The sequence below is a fragment of the Myotis nattereri genome (assembly GCF_964212035.1).
Source record: "Myotis nattereri genome assembly, chromosome: 1".
Taxonomy (NCBI): domain Eukaryota; kingdom Metazoa; phylum Chordata; class Mammalia; order Chiroptera; family Vespertilionidae; genus Myotis; species Myotis nattereri.
Genome location: NC_138075.1, coordinates 6711105 through 6736243, shown reverse-complemented (window position 1 = coordinate 6736243; position 25139 = coordinate 6711105). Strand labels below are relative to the sequence as shown.

The following is a 25139-nucleotide window of genomic DNA, read 5'->3' as shown; positions in this document are numbered from 1 at the left end:
ACAGGGCACCGTGCTGCACTGGGCATGTCGCTGCCTCCCTGAGCCTGTGCCCGCGTCTGCGACAGGGGAGATCCTCGGAGCTGCTGCTCAAGACTCAACAAGGACGGAGGAGCCAGGGGACAGCAAGGCCGCCCAAATCCACTCCCTGCCTCGTGTGGGGGCACCTTTCTGGGCAGGTACCCAGGCAGGGGGGGAGGGCATTTGGTTGTGTTTGCACAATGATATACTCCCAATTGTTGAAGGAGAGATGGGGCTGAAAGAGAGCCTGCTTCCTTGGCCGGTCAATTTTACTGCCCCTGGCCACCCGGGGGCCCTGGGAGGCGGGCAGCTTCTTCACCCCCCGCCATTGTGAGGGCGGCAGTCCCACCCCCTGGGGCTGGGCCGTGCCAGCCTCCTCTGACCAGGCTGAGAGGGGCAGCGTTGTGGCAGCAGGTGAAGAGGATGTCAGGGGGCTCCACCAATTCCCTGAGAGGACCGGGGGTCCAGCCTCTGAGCCAGTGGCCTGGTTGGGAGTAGACCAGACTGCACAGGCCCCGGCCCCCAGCCCCCACCCCCGGCCCTCTCACATCAAGCTCTCCAAACCCTGCCTCCAATCCCAGCCTCATGCCACACCCAGGGGCATGGCCTTGCATGTAACAAGGGCAGGTGTCTGCTAACACGGGGCCTCCCAGTAACCTGGGCAGTTTTGTCCCGAGGGCACGGTGTCTGGGCCTCTCCAGGGGCAACTTCCAGAGCAGTGCCAGCCCTTAGAGAGACGGGCCTCAACATCACCCCCACTTTACAGATGAGCAAACTGAGGGCAGAGCACCCTGGCCTGGTCTGGCCGGTCATTCATGCAGTCAACACATATTTATTGAGCATCGACTCTGTGCCAGGCCCTCGGTGGGCATGGGGGCCTCAGAGACGAATCACACACAGACCCCACGCTTGAGGCGCTCACAGCCTGGCAGGGTGGTCGGTCACTTCAAAGGGCACTCACGAAACAGTGGTCAGTGTGGTGTTAGAGGTAGCACAGGTGACCAAGGAAGCACAGAGGAGGGGCCCCTGGCCCGGCCGGGGGTGGCAGGGAGGGCTTCCTGGAGGAGGTGACACCTGAGGAGGGTTTTAGGGAGTAAGCAAGAGTTAGGGTGTCTGGCAGAGGGAGTGGCCTGTGCAGAGGTGGGAGGGGGGCGATGGCACATTTGGGAGGCAGCTGGGAGTTAGGCAGGGGCTGGTCCAGGAAGGGCAGTGGATTAGCAGCGGACAGGGAGCTCTGAGGGGCGTGAAGCAGGAGGTGGTTGGGAGAAGGCCCTCTGGGAGCCGGCGTGGAGGCCCCCCGAGGAAGAGGACAGGGAGCAGGCTGGGTGGCAGTGGGTTGCAGAGGAGGGTGGGTGCGGCCCCTGCCCAAGGAGTCCGATTCTGCCCCAGGTGCCTCAGCAGGGCGGGGGCGGGGGCGCGGGCTGCCAGCCCCGGGGCTGCAGGGTGCAGAGCACGGGGTCCAGGGGCTTGAGCGTGGCCTGTTCCTGCACCCCGAACCGCTGCCCGGGCACCAGCCGGAACTCCAGCCTCTGCAGCAGCTTGGCCATCACCACCTTCACCTCCATCTGCGCATGTGGGGGTGGGGGAGGGTGGGAGTCAGTGAGCACAAAGGCCATGGACACTGGGCCCCCGGCCCCCGGCCAGGGCAGCCCGGGCGGGCAGGGCTCCGACTGCGTCCTGGCCCAGATCAAGACCTCACCCCTGCAGTCCCGCCGCAGCCCTGGCTCCTACCTGAGCAAACTGCTGCCCGATGCAGGAGCGCGGGCCCAGCGAGAAGGGGAAGTAGGTGAACCGCGGCCTGTGGGGAGAGAGGCGTCAGGAGACGGTGCCTGCGACGGGCGGACTGGGGTTCGCACACTCTGAACACAGCAGCTGCCTCTGCTGCGCTCGCTCGGTATTTTCTCACACATCCTCCTCTGAGCCTTCTGGAGGAGCCGTCATTATCCCCACTTCACAGATGGAGGAACTGAGGCTCAGAGAGGCAGAGCAGCCCGCCCGAGGCCCCATGTCACTTATCATTGGGCCGGTTACACGTCCAGCTCTGGGGCAGCCTGGATCTGGACTCAGGGGGCTCTGTCCCTGGAGCCTGGCCCCAGCATTGCTTCAGCCCTTTTGCCTATTCACTCCCCCAGAGGGAGCCAGTGGTGTTCCCATTTCTCAGATAGGAACATCAAGGCCAAGGGAGGTGCAGTCACTTGCCCAAGGGCTTCCCAGTGTAAGGACTGGTTATAAGTATGGGCTTTAGAACCAGTCTGAGCTGGGCTCAAATCCCAGCTCTGCCACTTAGGGGCTGTGCACCCTCGGGCTAAGCTCTCTGAGCTGTGATTTCCCCCCTGTAAAAGGGGGCACGGTGGGGTGACAGCTCCCTCACGTGGATCTGGAAGGCTACATGGGCTTGGTGGGCACGGGCAGCTCAGACCAGAGGCCCCAGGACCGTCCTTGTCCCACCAGGCCTCCCTCATGGACGGCTCACAGGGAGACTTACTTGGGTGCTTTGGGGCCGAAGCGATCCGGGTTGAAGGTCAGCGGGTCCTCAAAGTACGTGTCCATCCGGCCCATGACGTAGGTGCTGAACTGCCGGGCAGAGGCTACGCTTGTCTCTGGCTCCAAGAATCAGAACCCTCGCACCTCCCCCACCTGCTGCGGCCACCCAGTGGGGTGATTTGGAGCAGAGTAGTCTCCCAAGCCCCCACTCCTGCTCTACTCCACCCATCCATCCCTCCACACACACACCATCTCCCCACCCACCCATCTGGGCCATTGTGGGACCCCACTGGCCCCTGGGGAGTCTCTAAGAGGAAGAAAGGGGGTGGCCAACATGCCCCGACCACCACCTGGTGTGCTGTTGTCCCACGCCTGGCCCACCCGTGGGAGCGTGACTCTGACCCTATTTTCACATGAGGAAACTGAGTCTCAGAGGTTCGTGATTTGCCTGAAGTCACCTGACCAGTAAACGGCCAAACTGAGACTCAAACTCAGGTCTGCTGCGAGGCCATCTCTCTCCCCATCCTGACAGCCATGCTGTTCAACACCAGGCTTGCCTGGGGGCGGGAGCTGCAGGCGCCCCAGCCTTCCACCTGCCCTCGCAGAGCCTCCTGATCACCCTGATGCTCCGTGCCCTGCCCCCAGGGGCCAGGCACGCCCCCACAACGGCCCGGGTGCCAGCCTCTGCCTCCTGACCCTGCACAGTGTCTCCCTCAGCCGCTCTGCCCTGGCTCTGTCTCGAGGATGGAGACGGGCCTGGGACTGAGCTCTGAAAAGTGAGGGGGCGCGTCAGGCAGGAAGGGGTCTCAGGTCAGCAAAGGGCGCTGACTCTGTGCCAGGGGTTTGGGCCGAACAAGTGATGTGCGTTATCCTGTCGACTCTTGTCAGTAAACTGTGGCCACCAACCCCATCTTACAAGGTGGCACTGAGGCCCGGGGATCCAGGCTCAGAGCCCAACCCTCCCGGCACCTTGCTCTCCGACTTCCAGCCTCCTGACCTGCGAGACAGTACGTTTCTGCTGTGTGAGCCCCCGGCTGTGGCCCTGTGTTATGGCAACCCCAGCTGACGAATAGGCCTCCCTCCCTCACACCGTGCACAGGGTCAAGTCCACGTAGATAAGAACCTCACTTTCCAAAGGAAAATGTAACCTTAGAAGACAGCCCTAGCGGGTTGGCTCAGTGGATAGAGCACTGGCCTGCGGACTGAAGGATCCTGCGCTCGATTCGGGTCAAGGGCACGTACGTACCTCAGCTGCCGGCTCCTCCCTGGCCCAGGCCCTGGAGGCAACCAACCAATGTATTTCTCTCACATCGATATTTCTAGCTGTCTTTCCCTCTCTCTCCCACTCTCTCTAAAAAGCACTGGAAAAATGTCCTCGGGTGAGGCTGGTAAATAAATAAAGGAACTTAGCAGGCGATGTCAGCGGGTGTGCCGAGCTCAGGATAGGGAAGGGTTTCCTTCTTACACAAGAGGAATCACCTCTCTGCGCCTCAGGGCCCTCAGCTGGGGGTGGGGCACCCCGTCCAGAACCCTCCCCTGTAATCTAAACAGGACAGAGTGAAGGGGAGAGAAAGACCTCACGGGCTTACAGTGAGACCCGGATGAGAACACACAGTGAGGAGAACGGGGCCATGGACCACCGCCCCCACCTCAGAAGGGCGCCCACATCAGCCACCGCGGGGCGGGCAGGCAGGGCCCCCACGCACCAGGAGCGGGGTGTTGCCGGGGACTCTGACCCCGTCAATCAAGGTGTCCTCCTCCAGCAGGCGAAAGGTGCCCCACGCAGGCGGGTACAGCCTCAGCGACTCTTTGAGGACCTGCAGAGCCACACGCGGAGGAAGTGAGAGGAAGGGGAGACCCCAGGGGACACAGCCCAGCCCCATCTCTGCTCCCGCTCCCGGCACTGACTGCGCCCGAGTCCAGGACTGGGTCCCGGACCGCTGCAGAGAGACCTTCACCTTTGCGTTCCACCCTCATTCGACCGAAGGAGAAACTGGGGCCCAGAAGGAGGAGGGGGTTTGGCAAAGCAATAGCAGCAGAGCCGGGACCGGGGGCCAGACCTCCCTCTGCACTGGGGTCCCTCCATCCTGAGTCCCCATGGCTCAGGCGAGGCCCCCTGCTCTGCTCTGTCTCCCAGGGGAGGGGCGCGGGGCCTGCTCCCCAGCAGAAGCTCGGGCCTGTGGGTCTCCGGCTGAGTCAGGGGTGCAAACCCAGCTCCACTCAGGGCGCGCTGTTTCCGACCTCGGCTGCATCCTGGCGTTACCTGCGAAGCCTGCCCACGCGGCTGCCCGGGGCCGCCCCCAGCGACCGTGGTGTCCTTGGTCCGGGGCAGCCTGGCGTGGGGCTGTTTTGGTCTCCCAGGGGCTCCCCTGAGCGGCGAGGTCAGAGAACCCCATTCTAATGGGTTAGGGCGGCCTAAACCCACGAGTCCCCCGCATCTGCCCCGAAGCGCCCGCCCCGCCCCGCCCCCCACACCTGGGACAGGTACTGCAGCCTCCCCAGGTCCTCGTAGTCCAGGTGCCGCTTAGAGCCGATGACCTCGTCCACCTCAGCCTGCAGCCTGTGGGGTCAAAGACAAGTTCCTCTCCAAGGACAGAGTTTTAAGAAGCGGGGTGGGGGGTGGGGGGGTGGAAGGAAGCCTTCAGAGAGAGGTTGGGGTGCCCCCGTGAACACTGCTTCCCCCAATTGTTTAAACAGAGGTTCTCAACCTGTGGGTCGCAACCCCTTTGGGGGTCAAACGACCCTTTCACAGGGGTCGCCTAAGACCATCGGAAAACACATATATAATTACGTATTGTTTTTGTGATTCATCACTATGCTTTAATTACGTTCCATTTGTAACAATGAAATTGGGGGTCACCACAACATGAGGAACTGTATTAAAGGGTCGCGGCATCAGGAAGGTTGAGAACCACTGGCTTAAGACACCCCGGAACTGCCATGTCCAAACCAAGGAGCCCAAGCCATGGGAGCCGTGTCCCAGGCTCTTTACAACATTCACCCTCTGTGTTTGCCGCCGGGAACCGGCCGCAAGAAATCAACGCGCCGGAGCGAGGGCTTTGCACACAGGCGCCCCTCAGCCCAGGGAGACCGCGGAATGCGCGGCGCAGAGACCTAGCACGAGAGCCTCGGGAGGCGCCTGTTAGGATAACGTGCGGCACTGCGAGTGGGTAGGGCCCCCTCACACCCACTGGGAGGGCTGTTGTCAACAACAGAGGAGAACAAGGTGGCAGATGTGGAAAAGCCGGAACCCTGGTGGGTGGGAAGGTAAATGGTGGAAAACGATAGGGCAGTTCCTCAAAAATTAACATGGAATTAGCATCTGACCCCGCAATCCCACCTCCGGGTGTGCTCCCAGGGCAGTGGTCGACACACCGCGGCTTGCGAGCCACATGCGGCTCTTTGGCCCCGTGGCATGGGCCACGAAGTTTCAATCTCACTGTATGTGCACGCCCGCATGTGGTATTTTGTGGAAGAGCCACACTCAAGGGGCCAGTTTGCCGACCACTGGCCCAGGGGAACTAAAAGTACAAATAAATGTCTGTACACTCATGTTTGTAGCAGCCAAAAGGCGGAGGCAACCTCACGTCCACGGATGCCTCCACAAGAATGGCCCAGCCACACAGTGGAAGAGGAGCTCAGCCGTAAGAAGGAATGGCGTCCTGACACCTGCTCCCACATGGACACACCTCACAGTACCTGGAGAACTCGGGTGCTAGGCAGACAGTAGAATGGGGGTCACCAGAGCTTGGGAAGAGGGGGTAGGAGTTCTTGTGTGATGGGGACAGAGTTTCCTTTTGGGAAGATGGGAAAGTTCTGGGGATGATGGGGGAATGGGTACGTGACAATGTGAATCCACTTAAGGCCCCTGGGCTGCACAGTTAAAGCAGTTAAAAGGGTCTATTTTATGTTATATATGTGCACTTTACCATGACATTTCTAAAAAGTGGATTTGAGAAGAGATTACAATAACATGGGGTGATGTCATGGCAAAATAAATGGTGAAATTCAGTAGTTAAACATGAACTGTCTCTGGAAGGGTGGGGCCACCATGAACAGATTTATTATTATCACTAGAGGCCTGGTACACAAAAATTCGTGCACTGGGGGTGGAGGGTGTCCCTCAGCCCGGCCTGCACCCTCTCACAGTCCAGGAGCCCTCGGGGGATGTCCACCTGCCAGCTTAGGCCCACTCCCCAGGGAATGGGGCCTAAGCTGGCAGTCAGACATCCCTCTGGCAGCCCGGGATCCCTCAGGGGATGTCTGACTGATGGCTTAGGCCTGCTCCTTAAGCCATAGTCGGACATTCTTAGCATTGCCAAGGAGGCGGAGAGGCTCCCACCACTGTTGCTGTGCTCACAGCCATCAGCCTGGCTTGTGGCTGAGTGGAGCTCCCCATGAGAGCACACTGACCACCAGGAGGCAGCTCCTGCATTGAGTGTCTGCCCCCTGGTGGTCAGTGTGTGTCATAGATACCGGTTGGATGGTCAAATGGTCGGCTGGTCGCTTAGGCTTTTATATATATATAGATTATTAATGTTGTTGCTTTAACTTTTCTGCTCTTTTCCAAATTTTTTTTTTTTTTTTAATTTTAAAATATATATTTTATTGATTTTTTACAGAGAGGAAAGGAGAGAGATAGAGAGTTAGAAACATCGATGAGAGAGAAACATCGATCAGCTGCCTCCTGCACATCTCCCACTGGGGATGTGCCCGCAACCCAGGTACACGCCCCAGACCGGAATCGAACCCGGGACCCCTCAGTCCGCAGGCCGACGCTCCATCCACTGAGCCAAACCGGTTTCGGCCCAAATTTTTTTATAAAGAGCATATTATTATGACTTCCTTTTAGAAACCCAATAAATGATCTCATGTTCTCAAGAAGCCATTCCCCCTGCCCTTTAGGCCATGATAACCACTAACTGCAGGCCTCTCCCACCGCCCCAGCGCCCTCCCTGCCGTGCTATGTGGGTGACGGCATGCTCACTGGCATCGCCTGGCATTTTTAGGGCACTCTCACATTTGGTTCAGTCTTTGGGGGAACCTGTTTGTATTTAAGAAAGCCAATGGCCCACTCAGATGCCATCTGCCTAGGCATCCCCCCTTTCCTGCCAGCTGAAGACGGGTGCCCCCTCGGCATTTTACTTAGAATTCTGTGCAGGCCTCACAGGCAGTCCCTGGCCAGGCACTAAGTGGGGAGGGAAAGCGCCACGGTCCCTGGAATCTTGGGGTTTCCAGTCCATGACTGAAAAAGACTTGAAGCAAACAGTCCCAGGAGAAAATGCATTTATGAGCTGGGAGGTGGCTAGTGGCTACTTTAGAGGTCTGAGAAGTAGGTGAAGGAGAAAGTGAGGAGGGGAGGGGAGGAAGAGGAGGAGGAGGAGGAGGGGGAGGAGGAGGAGGATGGGGGGAGGAGGAGGAGGAGGAGGAGGCGGGGGAGGAGGAGGAGGAGGAGGAGGAGGAGGAGGAGGAGGAGGAGGAGGAGAGGGGGGGAGGAGGAGGAGGAGGAGGAGGAGGAGGAGGAGGAGGAGGAGGAGGAGGAGGAGAAAGAGTTGTTGTTTTCTAGGAGGAAAGCAGGGGAAAGACCTTCCAGAGGCAGGAACAGCATGCGCAAAGGCCCTGGGGTGAAGAGCAGCAGGACACAATGCAGAGGGCTCAGCCAAGGGCAGTGGGAGCAGGTGGTCCTTGAGGAATAAGACATTGGACAAACCCCTTCACCAACATCAAGGGAAGCCCCCCACCCCCTGGCCCCCTCTCTGTACCTTGCTAAGATCTCGGGCTGGCGTGACAGCTCCATCACCGTGAATGCCAAATGATTGGCGGACGTCTCATGACCTGCAGGAAAGGAGGAGAGTGGCAGCTCCACACAGATCATAAAGTAGCTACTGTCTGGCTTCTGAGACCCCAAGCCCCTGGTGGCAGCTCAGGCCCTCACTTCTGCTCCCTAGGGTTGAGCTGGGTGTATGGATATAAAGGGACATCTGCCCACTTCCATGTCACCTGATGCCAGCCAGTGTGGTCAGATAAAGGGCGTCCAATGTTCACACTCTAAAAGCCCTTTCTCCAACCATCCCTGGGCCTGGCCTGGCCTGAGGGGGTGTCCATCCCCATTTTGCAGAAGAGAAAGCTGAGGCTGAGACCAGTGTGTCTCTCTGAGGTCACAGAGCGCATCTCGTTGATCAAATCACACCAACAAATATGGAACTTAAACTGTGAGACGTGCGGGCAGAGGAGCTCTGGGCACCATGGAGAGCTCCCGGGGGGTGGGGGGGGCTGATGTGTCTGTGTAATGACGGAGGGCTTCCCCAGGGAAGAAGCACCTGGGGGGTCCTGAAGGGTGAGGAGGAGTTTTCTAGGTTAAGATCGATGCTCAAGAAATATTTGATGAGCAATGAATGAGACTGCCCCCGCATCCCCAATTCTGAGTGAGGCGGAAACATGAATTCACCCGGCCAAGCTCTCCTGAGCCCAAAAAGGCAGCTTCACACGTCCCCAGGACTGCCAGCGCCATTCACAGGCCAGATGCCACCAAGAGGGCCCCCTGGACCCCCCTAGGCATAGAGAGGCTTCGCTCCCCTCGGCCCAGCCCCCCAGTCCCACAGCCTAACTCTGCTCAGTCAGCCAGGAAAACCTCCCAGAGTCCAGATTCCAGGGATCCATCGTTCCTGCAGAGCTCAGAGCCCCTGGTCGCGATGCAGCTACGAACCGGCAATGAAGAAGGTGACGAAGTTGTCCAGCAGAACCTCGTCGTCCTGGGCACCCTCTTCGGCTGAAAGACAAGCGGCAGCGTCTGCCACACTCACATTCCCTTTCCCAAGACCCAAAGGACAGTCGCCTTGTCAGGAGGCACCCCGGCCACCCGCCCTCGCAGAGGGCTCCCCACCTTTGAGGATCTGCGTAAGGATGTCGGCAGGGACGTCCTCGCCCCGCTTCAGGGCCTCCCGGCGGCGCTGCACCCAGTCCTTGCCCACCTGGCGCAGAAAGCGGACGCTCTCCCGGATCTCCCGGAGCTGCTTCCACTTCCCGGGCATGAACTAAACAAGAGCCCCAGCTCAGGACGGGCCACGGAATGCCCCGCTGCCCCCACTGCCCCCACCCAGCTCCCAAAGGACCATACATCCACCGGCAAGCTGGGAGGTGGGGGGAATGCGAGGACATGTTAGAAAAGATAAAGGCGCCAGGGAGACAGGTCCAGAAGGCCGGCTAGGCCCAAGCATCCATCGGCTTCCCCTTCCCGGAACCAAACCCCTAAAAACAATGGGAGAGATGCCTGAGAGCATTCAGGAAGCCCTGAAAAGGTAAGGGGTCCCTGAAGGATGGAGGCGGCTAGGACTGCAGTCAGGGAGGAAACCACAGCCAGAGGGCAGGGAGCTAGAATCAGCAGCTGAAAAAATGGGGGGCGTCAGAGGGCTGCAAACTCAGAGGCTGAGCCTCAGGGAATGGAGGGGGCCCTGGGCATCGGTCTGAGAATCAGCTCAAGCACCACTTTCTCCCTTCGTCCTCCTTCAAGCCTGGAACCAGGGGGTGACAGCTGGAGCTGCAGCAGCCATCGTATGACAATGAGGCGATGTGCTGGAGACAGTAGAGCAATAAGAAAATCCAGCCCTAGCCAGTTCGGCTCAGTGGATAGAGCTGTGGACTGTAGGGTCCCGGGTTCGATTCCAGTCAAGGGCACATGCCTGAGTTGCAGGCTGGATCCCCAGTTGGGGGCATGCAAGAGGCAGCCGATCAATGATTCTCTCTCATCATTGATGTTTGTATCTCTCTCTCCCTCTCCCTGCCTCTCTGAAATCAATAAGAATATATTAAAAGAGAAAGAAAGAAAGAAAGAAAGAAAGAAAGAAAGAAAGAAAGAAAGAAAGAAAGAAAGAAAGAAAGAAAGAAAATCCAGGAACACGTGACATTGTGGAGCCATCCTAGCCATCCCAGAGTGCCCGTTTCAGGGGGTCATTTTACATGAGAGAAAGGTCACTCCTAATTTACATAATCCACTTTCATTCCAAGCCTCCCCTTGAGGCAACGTATGCAAATCCTAACTGAGTCGAAGTCACTTCACATCTACAAACCGGAACTCAGAACTCATTCTGGAAAAACCCCTGGCGGAGGCGCCCCAGCAGAAGAGGACACCCGCGGGCGGCTAGCCGCCGGAGGGGTGCGGGCCCACCTTCGCCAGCGTGTTGCGGGACGCAGTGATGCCCTCCAAGATCAGCTTCACCTTCCCGGACAGGGGCTTCTGGGCGCCCAGCAGCATGCCAGTCTCCATGCCAAAGGCTGCCTGGGGAGAGAGCAGGCCGGGCTCAGACCTGGGGATGGGAGGACCGAAGCCCAGGGCAGAGCCGGGCACCGTTCAGCTGGAGGCTCAGACCCTGGGCCAAGGACTGGCCTGCATCGGGTCACAGACTCCCTACCATGAGCCATACTTCCAACCCCGTAGAATGTGGTGAGAATTATGTCGCAGAGAGTAACCCCTAAGTAAACCTCAACTCCTTCCTTGACAAAATGCATTGTCCCTGAGACACAGCCTCCCGTGGGCGTCCACTCTGCACCCAGCTGCCCAGGGAATGGCTGAATGACAACGATGCTTCACTCCCTGTCCCTACACCCCAGCTGCCTGGCCTGCCTTCCCCGGGGTTCGGGGCTACCTGGGCCACTGCTGGGTCTGCCGGGGTAAACAGCCAAGCCGCTACCCCACGGGGAGCTGAGGGGCAGGTGGGCTTTGGGCTGGGAGGACGGCAGACCTCAGAGCCAGTGCTGCTTCTGCCCCTGACCAGCCTGGGCCCGTGCCCACCCCCTCGGTGTCCATTTCTAGAGAATGAGCTAGCGGCTCCCGTCTCACGCTGGGTTGTTTGGAATAGTTAAGGAGACACGAAGCGCTCGGCCCAGAGAAGGGGCTGCTGGCATGGGGGAGCAGCAAGGAAGGGGAAGAGGGAGGGAAGAGGAGCCCTCTGCCCCGGGGTGGGGGAGGGGGAGGGGCCGTCCACCCCTCACCTTGGCCAGGATGTCCATGGTGGTGCAGGTCAGCATCTCCTGCATGGACACCGGGGTCTGCCCGTCCGCCTTGGCCTCCAGGATCTCCACCAGCTGCTCCGCTTTCTCGTTGAACGTCTCCATCAGGCTGACCAAGGAGCTGGGGAGAGCACACGCGTCAGCGGCCGCGGGACCGGCCCAGGGCTTCTGCGGGAGGCACAGCTCCCGGGCTTGGGTTCCCGTCATCAAACGAGCCCTGAGGTTTCGCATTCCCCTCCACTCAGATGCCGCTGCCGCTTTGCCCCTGTCCACACGGCCCCACGGGTCCTCGTTCCGCCATTGGGCCCCTCAACTCTGACCTCACGACGATGTGACAGTGTAGAAACTCCACGGGACAGTGGGAAGGAAGGGAGGCAAGGCGTCTTCGGTCTCCAGAATCCATGAGTTTCCCCACCAGCCTCTCCGCGGGCACTGCCCTGCCCCGGGCTGCCACCTGCAGCCTGGCTTTCCCGTCCCATTCCCTGCCCGTGAGCAGTCACAGCGCCAGACCACAGGGACATGAGTCCGCAACCCAGGGATCCCAACACACTGTGCCCCCTGCCCCGGGACATCTAGCCGGCTCATCGGCCAGGCCTAGAGCTTAGAAAGACGCGTGGAAGGATGCACTCCAAACTCACAAACATGGCATCCCCAAGGGGAGTGCGGGAAGGGGGACTGCCACTTGGCACATTACACATTTCTGACTTTACTAACAGAAGGTGCTGCTTTTGAAATTAAAGGCGCTTTTTAATGTTAACAATCTGGGTAAAGGATATAGGGCTGTTCTTTCTCCTATTCTTATTCCTAAAACGTATCTAGAAATGTGAAGTTTCCAAATACGACATTTTTTAAAACATGAAAAAGAAAAAAATGGGAGAAGAGAAAAAGGATCCATTTTTTAAATTAGGAACGAAAATCAGCTCTTCGCTGCCCATCCACCAGCCCTGCTCTGGCTTCCCCGCTCCCGCAAGGCCCGCATCCTCCTGCTGCTGCTGCTGCCCGGCCCCACCCCACCCCACGCTGGCTCCCGTCTTACCCTCTGTGGCCCAAGCCGGACAGAAGCACCATTCTGATGGGGTCCCTTACCTAAGCCACTTGGGAGCACCCTGTCGCTCTGAGGAGGGAGGCAAAAATCCTCACCTGGACCAGGAGGCAGACCCTGTCCCCTGCCCACTGCCACCTGCAGCATTGCCTTCCTGTTACAGTGGCCTTTTAGCTCCTCCAAAGCGCAATGTTCCTTCCCACCTCAGGGCCTTTGCACATGCTGTCCTTTCTGCCCGGAGCTCTCCTCCCTGGCTCCTTCCATCCCCACGCCCGTTACCACCTATGCCTGCCCACTCTCAGCTGGACACCCAGGTGCCACTCCCTTTGGGAACGTCTCTTGGGCCCCAGGTAGGCTGATGATGCTCCCACAGCACCCTCGGCTTCCTCATCACACTGGCACGGTTTGCCAGCGCCTATGTCTGAGCAGGATTACTTGTAGTTGCCCTTTCTCCTATTCGATCACATTCAGGCTGACTGTTTGGACAGCACGTTCCATGTCCTCATGTGATAACTATATGGTAGTCATGTGAGAGAAAGTCCTTGTGCTTAGGAAATACACACGGAAATATTTAAGGGGAGGGGTCACAGTGTCCCCAACTTACTCTCAAATGGTTTAAAAATACGCACGATATTAAATAATGTGAATCATGTGTACACACACACAGAGAACCGTCAGCATATTTACATTTACACATAGAGAAGAAACGATACACAGATGTGATTTAAAAAGTGAATCAGGGTAAAAGACACACAGGAGTTCCTTAGACTATCTTGGCAGTTTCTCTGCAAATCTGAAGTTATATCAAAATAGATGATTAACCTTCCTCAGAATGTTAAACACAGGCTTACCAGGTGGCCCAGCAGCCTCGCTTCTAGGGATACGCCCGAGAAAAACGGAAACGCACGTCCGCACAAAGACTTGCACTAATACATGAATGCTCAGAGCAGCACGATTCACAAAAGCCCCAAACCGGAAACAACCCCAGTGCCCGTCAGCTGATGAGGGCGGACGAGCCAACGCGGCCCATTGAGACAGTGGCATCGTCGCTGGCAGTAAAAAGGAACGCATTTCTGGTGCATCATGTGGCATGAATGGCCCTCATGGTGCTGCATGAAAGAAGCCAGACACAAAGGCCACACGTGTGGGATTCCGTTTATAGGGAATGTCCAGAATATGAAAATCCAGAGACAGAAAGCAGGTGAGTGGGTGCCAGGAGCTGCGGGCACAGAGGGGGGGTGGGGGGATGGGTGACGAGAATGTCCTAAAATTGACTACGGTGATGGCTGTACAAGTTTTGAATATACTCAAAACCATTAAGTTGCACCCTGTAAATGGGTGAATTACGTGGTATGTGAATTGTATCTGAATGTGAGTTACTTAAAAAATCAAATGTTACCCCAAAATGAAAACTATGATAAAATAAAAAGCCCAGAAGAGAGTGATGAGGCCTGCGCCGGGGGAGCTCCTGGGGGACAGGGACCCCCACACGTCCAGACGTCCTTGTCACAACCCTGATATCCACAAGCCGATAGGGACCTCTCTCCGCCTCGCGCCCCACTGGCCGGCCTCCTCCCTCTGTCCCTGCTGCCTGGATGAGCCCCTCCCGCTCCCCTGCTCACCAGCCCAGCAGCCCAGCACCACCCTGCCCAGCCCGGACCCACGCTGCCCGGCCGGCCACGCTCACCTGCGGCTGAAGGCCAGGTCCATGACTCTCCGCTGCTTGTGCCAGCGCTCGTAGTCACACTCGGACACCAAGCCTTGGCCAAACAGCCTGCGGGGCACAGACACTGATGAGAGAAGCAGGCTGGGGGGGCGGGGCTGACGGCCAGGTGGCCAGGGGGTCCCCTTTGGGGTGACGACAATGTTCTGGGAGTGGACAGCGCTGATGGTTGCACCACGCTGTGAATATACCACATGCACTGAATTGTACCTCCAATGTGGTTAACAGGGTGGATTTTATGTATGTGAATTTAACCTCCATAAACAATAAGTAAACAAAAAAGAAATGAGGCGATCATGTGTCCCAGTCTCAGCGACCCCGCACTCCCACCTGCCCTGGGAGAGAGGAAAAGGGAGGTGCCCATGATGAGAGCGGTGGCCACCAGGCCTGGGGCACGTGCTGTGTGCCTGGCAGCCAGGAGCTCGGCCCCTAACGCTACCCCAAGGCTCTGGGGCCCGTGAGCCCTCTCCTCCCAGCCAGAGGCCTCCCCCCGGCCCTCCCTCTCGCCTTACCTCTCACCAAACACAGTCTGGATGGCGTGGTACATCTTGGAATCCTTGTTGTACTTGGTGGACATCAGGAACTTCTAAACATCCCAAAACACCAACGTCAGCCCGGGCACCCGAGAGAGGACCTCGGCAGTTTCAATCCTGTGACTCACACCCCAGATTATCACCTGGAGCCGAGCCTGCTCCCGGGTGAGCACTCACACCGGGGCCTCGCCTAACCCTCTGGAGCAAGAGCATCCCGTTCAGGGGTGAGGAAAACGGGCCGCCGAGGGGTGAAGCAATTGTCCTGTGGCCACACAGCTGGAGAGCAATGTTGGGGGGGTTTCCTCACTCCAATGCCCACACCTTGCCACCTTCCAAAGGGGCCAGAACAAAGAAGGACATGGCTGCTCTGGACCCAGAGAGCCTGGAGGCAGAGTGTCCGGGACATAGGAGAGACACTCGGCATAGACGCAGGATTGTTGCTGCCAACCCAGCCATGGAAATCACGGGAGGCTTCCTGGAGGAGGTCAGCTTCCTCACCAAGAGCTGCATGGTGCAATAGTAAGATTAGCTAACAGCTCTTTTTTAAAAAATTCTTTATTGTTTAAAATATTACATATGATTCCCTTTTCCCCCATTGACCTCTCCCCGCTCATTCCCCCCCGCCCCCCAGGACATTCCCTCACCCCCCCCCCCACTGACTGTGTGCATGGGTTATGCTTATATGCATTGATCTCTCACCCTCCACTCCTCCCCACCCCCCGCCTTCCCCCTGAGGTTGGATGGACTGTTCGATGCTTCTACATCTCTGGATCTATTTTAGTTCATCAGTTTATGTTGATCATTATATCCCACATGTGAGTGAGATCACGTGATACCTATCTTTCTCCGACTGGCTTATTTCGCTTAATATAATGCTCCCCAGGTCCATCCATGCTGTTCAAATGGTTAAGCGTTCCCTCTTTTTCACAAGGGCAGTGTAGCCCAGCTGGGAGTGAGCGGGCTTGAATCTGACTATGGGCTCGACATCCTCACTCCTCCCTTTGCTAACAACCCGATGGCCCTGGGCAAGTTCTTCACCCCCCCTGGCCCTCAGTTCCCCCATCTTACAAGATGGGGGAGAGTGTGCCTGCCGGGTAGGTCCGCTTGAAGAATAAATTGGTTCCACATGACAGGGATGAGAATGGTGCCCGGCACCCAGCAGGTGCTCCGTCAATGCCAGGGGCACATCAGCACCTGGAGATCACTCAGTGCCCAGTCAACCCTAGGACGTGGGTGGCACTGCTGTGCTCATTTACATGGAGATGAAGGAAGCTGAGAGTTAGAACTGGCCCCAGATCACACACATGGTAAATGGTCCTAGGCTTTGGATCCAGCTGATCGGCTGCGGGGGAGGGGAGAGATGACCGTGGTCCAGGCAGGGGAAGCAGGGTTACTGGTGCATCCGCAGAGGGTGGGGACTGGGGGGGCTGGAGGGGCCTGCCCTGGGGGTGCTGAGCTTTATTCTGGGGTGCTGGGAAATGGGAGGCGACATCCCTGCTGCACATCAGCCCGGGGGGTGCTGGTTGCTGTGAGATTTGCTCCCAGGGAAAAGTGAATATCACACAGATCTGGTAAACATTGAAAAGATAATAAGTAGCCCTGGCCGGTTTGGCTCAGTGGATAGAGTGTCAGCCTGCGGACAGAAGGGTCCGGGGTGCGATTCCAGTCAAGGGCACATACCTTGGTTCCCGGCCCTGGTAGGGGTGCATGCAGGAGGCAACCAATCAATGTGTCTCTCTCACATTGCTGTTTCTGTCTGTCTGTCTCTCTCCCTTCCACTCTCTCTGAAAATCAACCGAAAAAAATATCCTCAGCTGAGAATTAACAACAACAAAAAAGGTAAATAAACATTGTGGACAACTTTATACCAATAGTTTCAACAATTTAAAAGACATAGACCAATTTCTTGAAAGACATCAAACTGAGAAAAAAATGGGAAATCTGGATGGTCATATAGCAATTAAAGAAACTGAATGTATAATTAAGACGAAATAACACTTCTCTAAAGAAGTGCCAGGCCAATGGCTTCACCAGTGAATTCTATCCAACATTAAAGGAAGAAATAACACGCTCTTTCAGAAAGAAAGTGGAAAGGGATCATTTCCTAACTCATCTTATGAGGCCGATTAAACTGATACCAAAACCAGACAAAGATCTTATAAGAAAAGAATAAAGATAGAAACAAAAATTCTTAATGAAAGATGAGCAAACTGTATCCATGTATCCAGGGGCAGATTGTATCATGACCAGGATTTCAGGGTTGGTTTAACACTTGACTGTACACCAATGTATTTCATCATATTGATCTATATCTTTCAACTTCTTTTCTCATTGAGCATCATGACGGTTTTTGTGCATGGCTTTTGGTAGCATGCTTTTAAACGTCTTAGACTATGTCTGTATTTGAAATTAAACTTTTTAAAATAAAGTTATTTTTGCCCATCCAGTGTGGCTCAGTGGCTGAACATTGACCTATGAACCAGGAGATCATGGTTCAGTTCCCGGTCAGGGCACATGTCTGGGCTGTGGGCTCGATCCCCAGCGTGGGGCGTGCAGGAGGCAGCCGACCCATGATTCTCTCTCCCTCTCCCTTCCTCTCTGAAATTAATAAAAATGTTTATTTTTATCATCTTGCTAGAGGCACTATAATAGTCCAGCTTGTCTCCCGATCTGCACCCTACATTGTTTTCGTCCCTCTCTGTGCCACCAGCCGCCCTCCATGCAGAGAATCGCCCCACACATCACCCGCGTGGACAACAGCACCATCATTGCTGGAGCAATCGCTGTGGGCCAGGCCCGGGTAGATAACTCACAGACATCGTGTCAGTCCCGTTCTCACAACCCCCGGGAGAAAGGCAGCATCCCTATGTTACAGACAAGGAAACCGAGACCCAGACCGATACAGCCACAGGTCCAGGTCCCACCGCCCCCTGGTGGCAGAGCCCCGATTTGAGCCCATTCTGCTAACTCCCAAGTAGATGGTCTGATGGCCACTCTTTCTAAAGACCTGCGGAGCAGACACCATCCTGACACATTACAGACCCCTTAAGCCCCTGTGTCCCTCTCCTCGTCGCTAAAACGGGGATTAATAAGGGTCCAGCCCTGTGAGATCTAATGGGGTAATAACTGGGAGGAGCATAGAAGAGCGCGCGGCCCATGGCAAACGCGGTTAAGTACCCTTTGACCCTTATTTGCTAATAATCGATCAATATTTAATTTGCATCACAGCCCTGAGAGAGAGGGAGGCTGGTTATCTTCTCACCTCACCAACGAGGGCACTGAGGCTGAGAGGTGAACTAACCGAACGTGTGTGCGCCAAACGGGTCCCACAGCAAAGCCCCCTCCCTGCCCGCATCACACAGCCCCGCCCTTCGGAGCCCGCCAACGGGGGTGATTAGAAAGCAGCCATTCCCTTTGGGTCCTCGGGAAACCAGCCCCCATATGTGTGCCTCTGGAACGTTCCTCCCATCGTCCCCAGGGCCGTTTCACACACCCAACCGCGGGCAGGGGAGGCCCATCCCCATGGAAGCCACTCTGTTTCCTACCTTGACCGACTCGGGGCTCGTGACGATGACGGAGGTTTTATGGAAGACATTGACCCGCACCACAGGCCCGTACTGCTTAGCCCTGGAACCAAAGCGACCCAAAGGAGGCTGTCAACACCCGGAGACGTGGGTGTCACCCGCCCAGGCCCAGCAGGAGAAACGGGGTGTCCTGGCCCAGGACGGGGCTCACCACGGGCTTGGGGCCCAGGCTCTGTCCTGGGGCTGACTCGCTACTGAGTCACCTCTCCCAGCGGGTCTCAGTTTCCACATCCATGAAATGGGGTTGCTACTCTCCTCCTTTGCCCCACAGGTTGGACTGGGAATCAAGCAAGCTCAGGTCTCTGAGATGCTCTGGGAAGTATAAAGCACCGCCCCACACAAGGACTCGTGTCCAGTCACGCCCCGCACCCAGGTTACAGATGAGGAAGCTGAGGCCGGGAGAGGTTCCGATGGCTGGTCGAAGGTCACGGGATTGCCTTTCCAACCAGCCTGCCGTGCCTCTCCACTCAGGGAGGGCCTGCTGGCGGTGGGAGTGGCCTGGGCAGGGGAGCAGGGAGTGTGTGTGCTACTGGGCTGGCCCTATGGGGCCTGGCCTGGCATCAGGGCAATGAAAGACAAGTTAGGACCCACCAGTCCAAAAACACATCCTGGAGCACGCGGCCACAAGCCTCATCCTTTTTCCAGAAGTAGGGAAGGTGTCCTAGAAGGAAACTAGAAGAAATGAGAAGCATTGTGATCACTGGACATCACCATTAAAGAGTGCCCCCTTCCCCACAGGGCCCTGCGAGGCCGGCGTTATTAGACCCACTTCGTGGATGGGAGGACTGAGGCATGGCGAGATAGGGCACTGGCTTGGAGTCACCAGGCAGGATGCAAACCTGAGTCTGACCGGCTCCAGAGGCCTCCAGAGAAATAAAACCATCTCCCGGGTGCAGGTCAGGGGCCGGCCCTCAGTAACGTTGTGTGGAATTGCCTTGAGACATCCATTGAGCACTTTCCGTATGTTGGGTGCCATGCTAAGCCTCACCCCGTCTGACCGCCCCACACCGCCTGGAGGCAGGGCAGCTGAGGCTGGAGAGGTGAGGTCACCTGCCCACAGGTGTGTGGCTGGAACCAGGGCTCCCCACGGTCCTTATCAGCAGGGGATGGAGGGGCCACACTGAGCCTGCACTGCGATCACCCAATTGCGGACAAGCCCTTTGGTGTCACCTTGAGGCATGTTCCAAGGGACTCATGGCCTCCTGTCTCCTCTAGGGCTCTTTTCCAGCCAAGCTCACTTACTACAGCAGCCAGACAACAAAACCGCAATTGGGATTTTCTGGGTCAGTGACCTCATTCTCCTGGGGGAAGACAGGAGATATGCAAACATGTAAGTAAATAGGAATTCAGAGAGTGATGGGAGAAAAATCCGTGTGGGGGGCAAGGAGAGTTGGGGCTGGATGTGGGGTGGCCATTTTATACAGGCAGGTGAGGGAACCATCCCTCTAGGAAGGTGTCGTGCGAGCTGTAAGAAGCAAGGGACTAGGCCAAGCAGGTGTCTGGGGGGAGAGCATTTGAAGCAGAGGAATGGCAGGTGCAAAGGTCCTGAGGTGGAAGTGGGTAAGTTCAAGGAAGGCAGTGTGGCTAGAGCAGGGTGCATAAGGGAACCAAGATCCAGGGTGGGGTCACCAAGGTGGGGTAGATAGGGACGGCCTTGTGGGCTCTTGTCCACGCTTTGGCTTTGCCCTTAGTGAAGGGTTTTGAGCAAAGCGAGGGCGGGATCTGGGTTTTAAATGTTTTGTGCTGAGAGTGAAGGGGGAGGCGGGCTCGGGGGTGGAGGCAGGGGCCCCAGTGAAGGGCTGTGAAAGGTGATGCAGGCTCAGGCCGGTGGAGGTGAGAAGCAATCCCATTCTGAGTGACAGTGAAGCCAGGAGCCCGGCCACCTGGGTGTGCTGAGTGACAGGTGTCAGGGAAGACCCTGGCCACTGGGAGGAGGTGGAGCTGCACTCGCTAAGGGGAGCAGCGCTGAGAGGGAGCAGCAGACCCCTCATTGCCCCTGCCGTGTGCGTGCAGGTGTGCAGGCTTCCAGAGGCCAAGCCCCGGGCTCTGGGCTCTGCCTGCAGGAGGGGCAGGCGGAAGCTCCAGCTCAGCACCCCCCAGAGCAGCCTCCGCCCACCAGGGGCCCCGTCCCTCCACCTCGGGGCAGCGCTGAAGTCCCAGGTCCCCAGGGAGGGTGCACTCGCTTTCACACCCAGAGCCCAAGGACAGGCAGCAAAGGAACAGCCTGCCAGGGAGACTGAGCAGGAGGCACAGGAGAGCCAGAGCCAAGGGCTGGGGCCTTGGAAGAGAGGCTTTAGGAGGAAGGAGGCATCCGTCTGCCCGGGCTGCTGAGGGGCCGGGCCAGATAGGGCTGCACGGACCGTGGAGGAGCTCCGTGGAGGTCGCTGGGACCTGGACCAAAGCAGGTTGGGTGAAGAGGTGGAGCCGGAGCCCCATGGGGTGGTGGGTTCAAGAGAGAACAGGAGGGAACAACGGGGCCCAAAGACAGGCAGGCTGCTCCGCAGGCCGCAGTGGGGGTGCAGAGAGGGAATGAGAGCGGGAAGAAAGGGTGGCTTTAACAGCATATTATATAAAAATGGGAGGGATGCAGAGGAGAAGGAATCTGATGGCGCAGGGAGGGGCAGTGGGGGCAGAGCTGCTGAGCTGCGAGGGCAGCTGGCCTTGGCCGGGGCCCCTGGGCCCAGCGGGAAGGGGAGGACGAGCGGCCCGCGGCAGGCAAAGGGGTGGCGGTGGCAGCAGAGCCCTGAAAAGAAGTTCTCGGCTGATCCATTTGCTCCGGGAAGTGGGAGGCAAGAAGAAAGGCTGGGAGTGCGGGTGGGGGGCGGAGGGGGCGTGCGGGGACTGCAGAGCGCCCTGGCCGGGAGGCTGGAGGCGGGCAGCAGCCGCCGGGAGGAAGGGAGGGGGGAGCTGAGCCCCACCGAAGTGAGGACTTGAACGTATCCCGCTCCACCTGCAGGAAGGTGGACCGCGGACACCACGCACCACCGGCTGTATTTCCAGAATTATCTGGTATCCATGGTCACTCCTCAGAGCTGCTCCTTTGCAGGAAAACGCCCTGTTTTGAGTGAGAACAGCCTGGAACTCCTCACCTTCCCAGGCAACTCCCAGGTCCTGCGCCCTAACCACTGGGGTCCAGGGCCCCTGGGGAGGAAGGCGAGTGACACCTTGAGAAGGACAGGGGCACAGAGAGGCCATGTCTCCACTGCCAGGCAAGAGAGGGAACTAAAGCCCGTTCCCTCCAGCTCCTGCAGGGGGCGCTGGGGAGGCACAGGCAGGGCCAGAAGATGGGTTAGAAGTGAGCAGGTAAGGGGCCACAGGATGAGGGAGGGTGGAACACTGGGGCTGGGAGGGGGCAGCAGAAGCCCACCTGGCACGCCCCGTGGGGGACTGGGAGTGGCAGGGCAGCCCAGCAGAGAGGGGAGGGCAAATCCCCCGCCTGGCTGGTCCCAGCGGTGTCGTTCCCTAAAACACTGTGGCGGGCACAGTGGGGATCCCAAGTTTCCTGTGGGCAGAGAAGCGTGGGCAGTCACTGGAGCAGAGGGCATCTGGAGAGCCCACTGTGACCACCCAGAGGGTAGCAGGATGGGCCACCCTCTAGGAGTGAGGGTGAGGGGCCGCGGTGGTGCCTGGTGCTGGAAGGATGAGGGGGTGAGTGCTCAGCTGGCACCGAAGTCCAGCAAAGGGTCTCCACCATCACTAGGAAGCTCCCGGCCACTTGTTGAACAGCCCCCACCCCCAGCAACTTGGCAAGTAGCAGTGGGAGGAGAGAACCAACATCGCCGGGGAGTCAAACCTGAAGAACTTATTGCAAAAGAAATAAAACACTGGGAGAGTGAGACTTTTCATTGTCAAGTTCACGCCCCCTCTCCCCACGCCCCCTACACCACCAGGAGAGTGGGGGCTGATGAGGAGTTTAGAGCATGACAGAAACCGAGCTAAAAGTGTTTGTGTGGGACCTGAACACCGAGTCCGAGTTTTCAGCCGCTACGTGGATCGGTGTGCAGCAGGGTATTGTTTGTAATAAGAACACAGAAGAGGGGCAATCAGGGAGGGCAACCTGGAGGAGAGGGCATCTTGGCGACTCCGGCAGAATAAGGAGGAGAAAGGGTCGGCGTGCAGGAGCCCAGCGGCTGCCTCTTTGCAGGGCAGAGGCGTCCTTGCCCGAAAGCTGGCAAAACTCTGAGGCATCGAGGGGCAAATGCCACCCCTGGAGACTCAATACACTGATTTCTTGCCAACCATGGGATTGCCGGTCACGGGCTTTGGATGCCAAAGCACCTGATTTGTGCTGGAAGCGGTTTCAGAACTTTCATTTGGTGCCGTTTTATGTTTGATCACCAACCAACTTTGCATCCAAAGTCTTTTGCCGGTGCCCTATTCGGTTCACCTCCTGAGAACAAAGCGCCCAACCATAATTACATTCAGCCTCCTCCCTCTCCTCTCCCCTCCCCCCCCCCCCACACAACTGTAAGGTTTTGGGGGAGAATTCAGATCTAAAAAGGAAAGATATGGGGACACAGGCTACTCCACGGGTGACCCTGAAAACATGCTAAGTGCAAGAAGCCAGACACCAAAGGCCACATATTGTATGATTGCATTTATATGCAACGCCCAGAACAGGCAAACCTGTAAAGACGGAAAGCAGATGAGTGGCTGCCTGGAGCCGGGGGTCGGGATGGGATGAAGGACAGCTCATTGGTATGGGGTTTCTTTTAGGGCCGAGGAAACGCGAGTGCTGGTGGTACAGTTTAAAAGGGCAAGTTATATGGCATGCAGAATTTTATTTTTAAAATGCAATGACGGGGGTGCGGGGGGAGGGAGAGAGATGCGGGGAGAGGAGCAGAGAGAGGCTTGACTCAAGAGGTTGACCGGGTCTGCTATGCTGGAAGCACTTGGGTTCCAGAGAAAGACAGCCATAATGCGATCTACCAGAACAAATGATCTGAAAACTGGCCAGGTGATCGTGCCCCTCACAGAACGCTCAGGGGATTCCCACCTTGAATCGGTGGTTTACCGCGTGCCTACTATGCGAATACCAGACACGGCTGCACTAGGTGAGGGGCACACAGCGGAGAACGGGACAGACACAGGCCCATGGGAGAGCCGGACACTTAACATAATTAATTACCCAATTGCCATTAGGGACCCTTAGCGTTTATAAAATGAATAGAATATATTTAAGCATGCAAGCAGGTAAGACCTCCCTGAGGAGTTAGTATTTAAGTCAAGTCTGGAAAGCTGGGAAGAAACATGGCATGAAAGACAGAGCTGCTCCAAAAGGGGGAAAGGGTCAGGAAGACCCCAGGGCGGGAGAGGGCGCCTGGGAGGACGGAACCAGCGGGGAGAAGCACCAGCCACAGAGATCTTCCCCAAACCCACCAAACAGGAATCCAGGCTTCTAACACCAGGATCTGGCTTGTGCTGGAAGCGGGTGCCTTCCAGCATGTTCAGGTCCTGAGGTTTTAAAAAGTGTGTCTAATACTGTTGTTTATTCATTCATTCAACACATATTTATTGAGCATCCTCCATGTGCCCGGCGCTGGGTGGGGATACACCAGCACCGCGGCATCCCTGCCCTCCCGGGCTCACATTCTAGGGGGGAAGACAGTCAACAGGTGAGCGGACAGTCAACAGGTGAACAGCAGGTAACTTCACGGGGGGATGGCCCCATCAGGAGCCTGGGGCTAGTGGACTTTAAACAGAGTGGATGGGGAACTAGCAAGAAGGGAATCAGCTGGGGGATGGGGGTGCAGGCTGCCCGGGGCAGCAGTGATTAAGCGAGGGGGAAGAGAACCTCAGGGCAGGTTCTGACAGCCCAGCAGGGGCCTTGCTGGCCAGGGACTGGGCTGCATTTAGAATTAGATTTAGTTCTAAGCGATGGGAAGCCTTTGGAGCCGAGAAATGACACCTGTGATTTAAGCTTCGGAAAGGTACCTTCTTGTGGGGGGAGGGGAGTTGAGGGGATGGGGGCCAAGGATGGAATGGAAGTACCAAGGAAGAAGGCGAACAGGACCTACCAGGACAGAAATACGAAAGCGCATGGGACCGAAGTACAGTGTGTTCCAACCCTGGTTGAGTGACCCCGGCCGAGTCACCAAAGTTAAGAGCGCTCACTTTAGAGCCAGGCTGATCTGGGCTTCCATCTAGGCTTAAGCTCATCCATGGTGTGACCTTGGGCAGGTGACTTTGCCTCCGCGCGCCTCAGTCTCCTGGTCTGACCGATGGGGTAACAATAGCGCCTACCTAACTGGGTTGTCGCTGCCATCACGTTTGTGGGGCCCAGCCGAGCGCGGTGGTCGCCAAGCAGCTGCGGCGACTGTGAGTAATTCGTTACTAAGAATAGTTAGCGCCCCTCTCCCCGCCGCAGTATCCAAGCCGCCGCCGCGCGCTAAGGCGAGGCTGACCCCTGGCCTCGACTCCGACTCCGGCCTGGATGCGGTCCCCCGACCCCCTATTCGAGCGCCCCTTCCAGGCCCCCGCCCCCACCTCCCGCTCACCTGGGCCGCGGCGGCCCGGGGATGTGCTCGTAGCGGCTGCGAGCGCGGTGCACGAAGGTGCAGCAGAGGCCGAAGGCGACCAGGACGGCGCTGCCGAGCAGCAGCAGCAGCCCGGGGCTCATGGCTCCCGGGCAGGCCAGACCAGGGTCAAGGCCGGGCACGGAGGGGGCGGGAGGCCGCGAGCCGACTCAGCTGTCAGCGCCGAGCGCCGCCTCGGCCCCAGGCCCCGCGCGACCTAGCACCGCCCCCGCC

At 57.6% G+C, this 25139-nt stretch overlaps 1 protein-coding gene across 1 annotated transcript; it reads right to left on the bottom strand.

The window, feature by feature from the left end:
- Positions 1–834: 834 nt before the first annotated feature.
- On the bottom strand, positions 835–25139 carry CYP46A1 (cytochrome P450 family 46 subfamily A member 1). The gene is made up of 15 exons (XM_081103127.1): positions 24888–25139; positions 18982–19062; positions 18352–18433; positions 14786–14859; positions 14238–14324; positions 11491–11629; positions 10667–10777; positions 9386–9536; positions 9209–9271; positions 8265–8337; positions 4978–5062; positions 4209–4319; positions 2504–2592; positions 1750–1816; positions 835–1583 (listed from the first exon to the last, which is right to left on the bottom strand). Exons 1-15 carry the CDS (start codon positions 25007–25009, stop codon positions 1413–1415), a joined length of 1506 nt encoding a protein of 501 aa, XP_080959253.1. The 5' UTR covers positions 25010–25139; the 3' UTR covers positions 835–1412.

Bases quoted from the DNA above. Each gene is read 5' to 3' on its own strand.
- CYP46A1 (XM_081103127.1), bottom strand. From the start codon at position 25,009: ATGAGCCCCGGGCTGCTGCTGCTGCTCGGCAGCGCCGTCCTGGTCGCC. The intron at 14,325-14,785 runs GTAAGGCGAGAG...TGTGCCCCGCAG, and splicing joins CAGACTGTGTTTGGTGAGAG to GCTGTTTGGCCAAGGCTTGG. The intron at 1,584-1,749 runs GTAGGAGCCAGG...CCACATGCGCAG, and splicing joins TCGGGCAGCAGTTTGCTCAG to ATGGAGGTGAAGGTGGTGAT.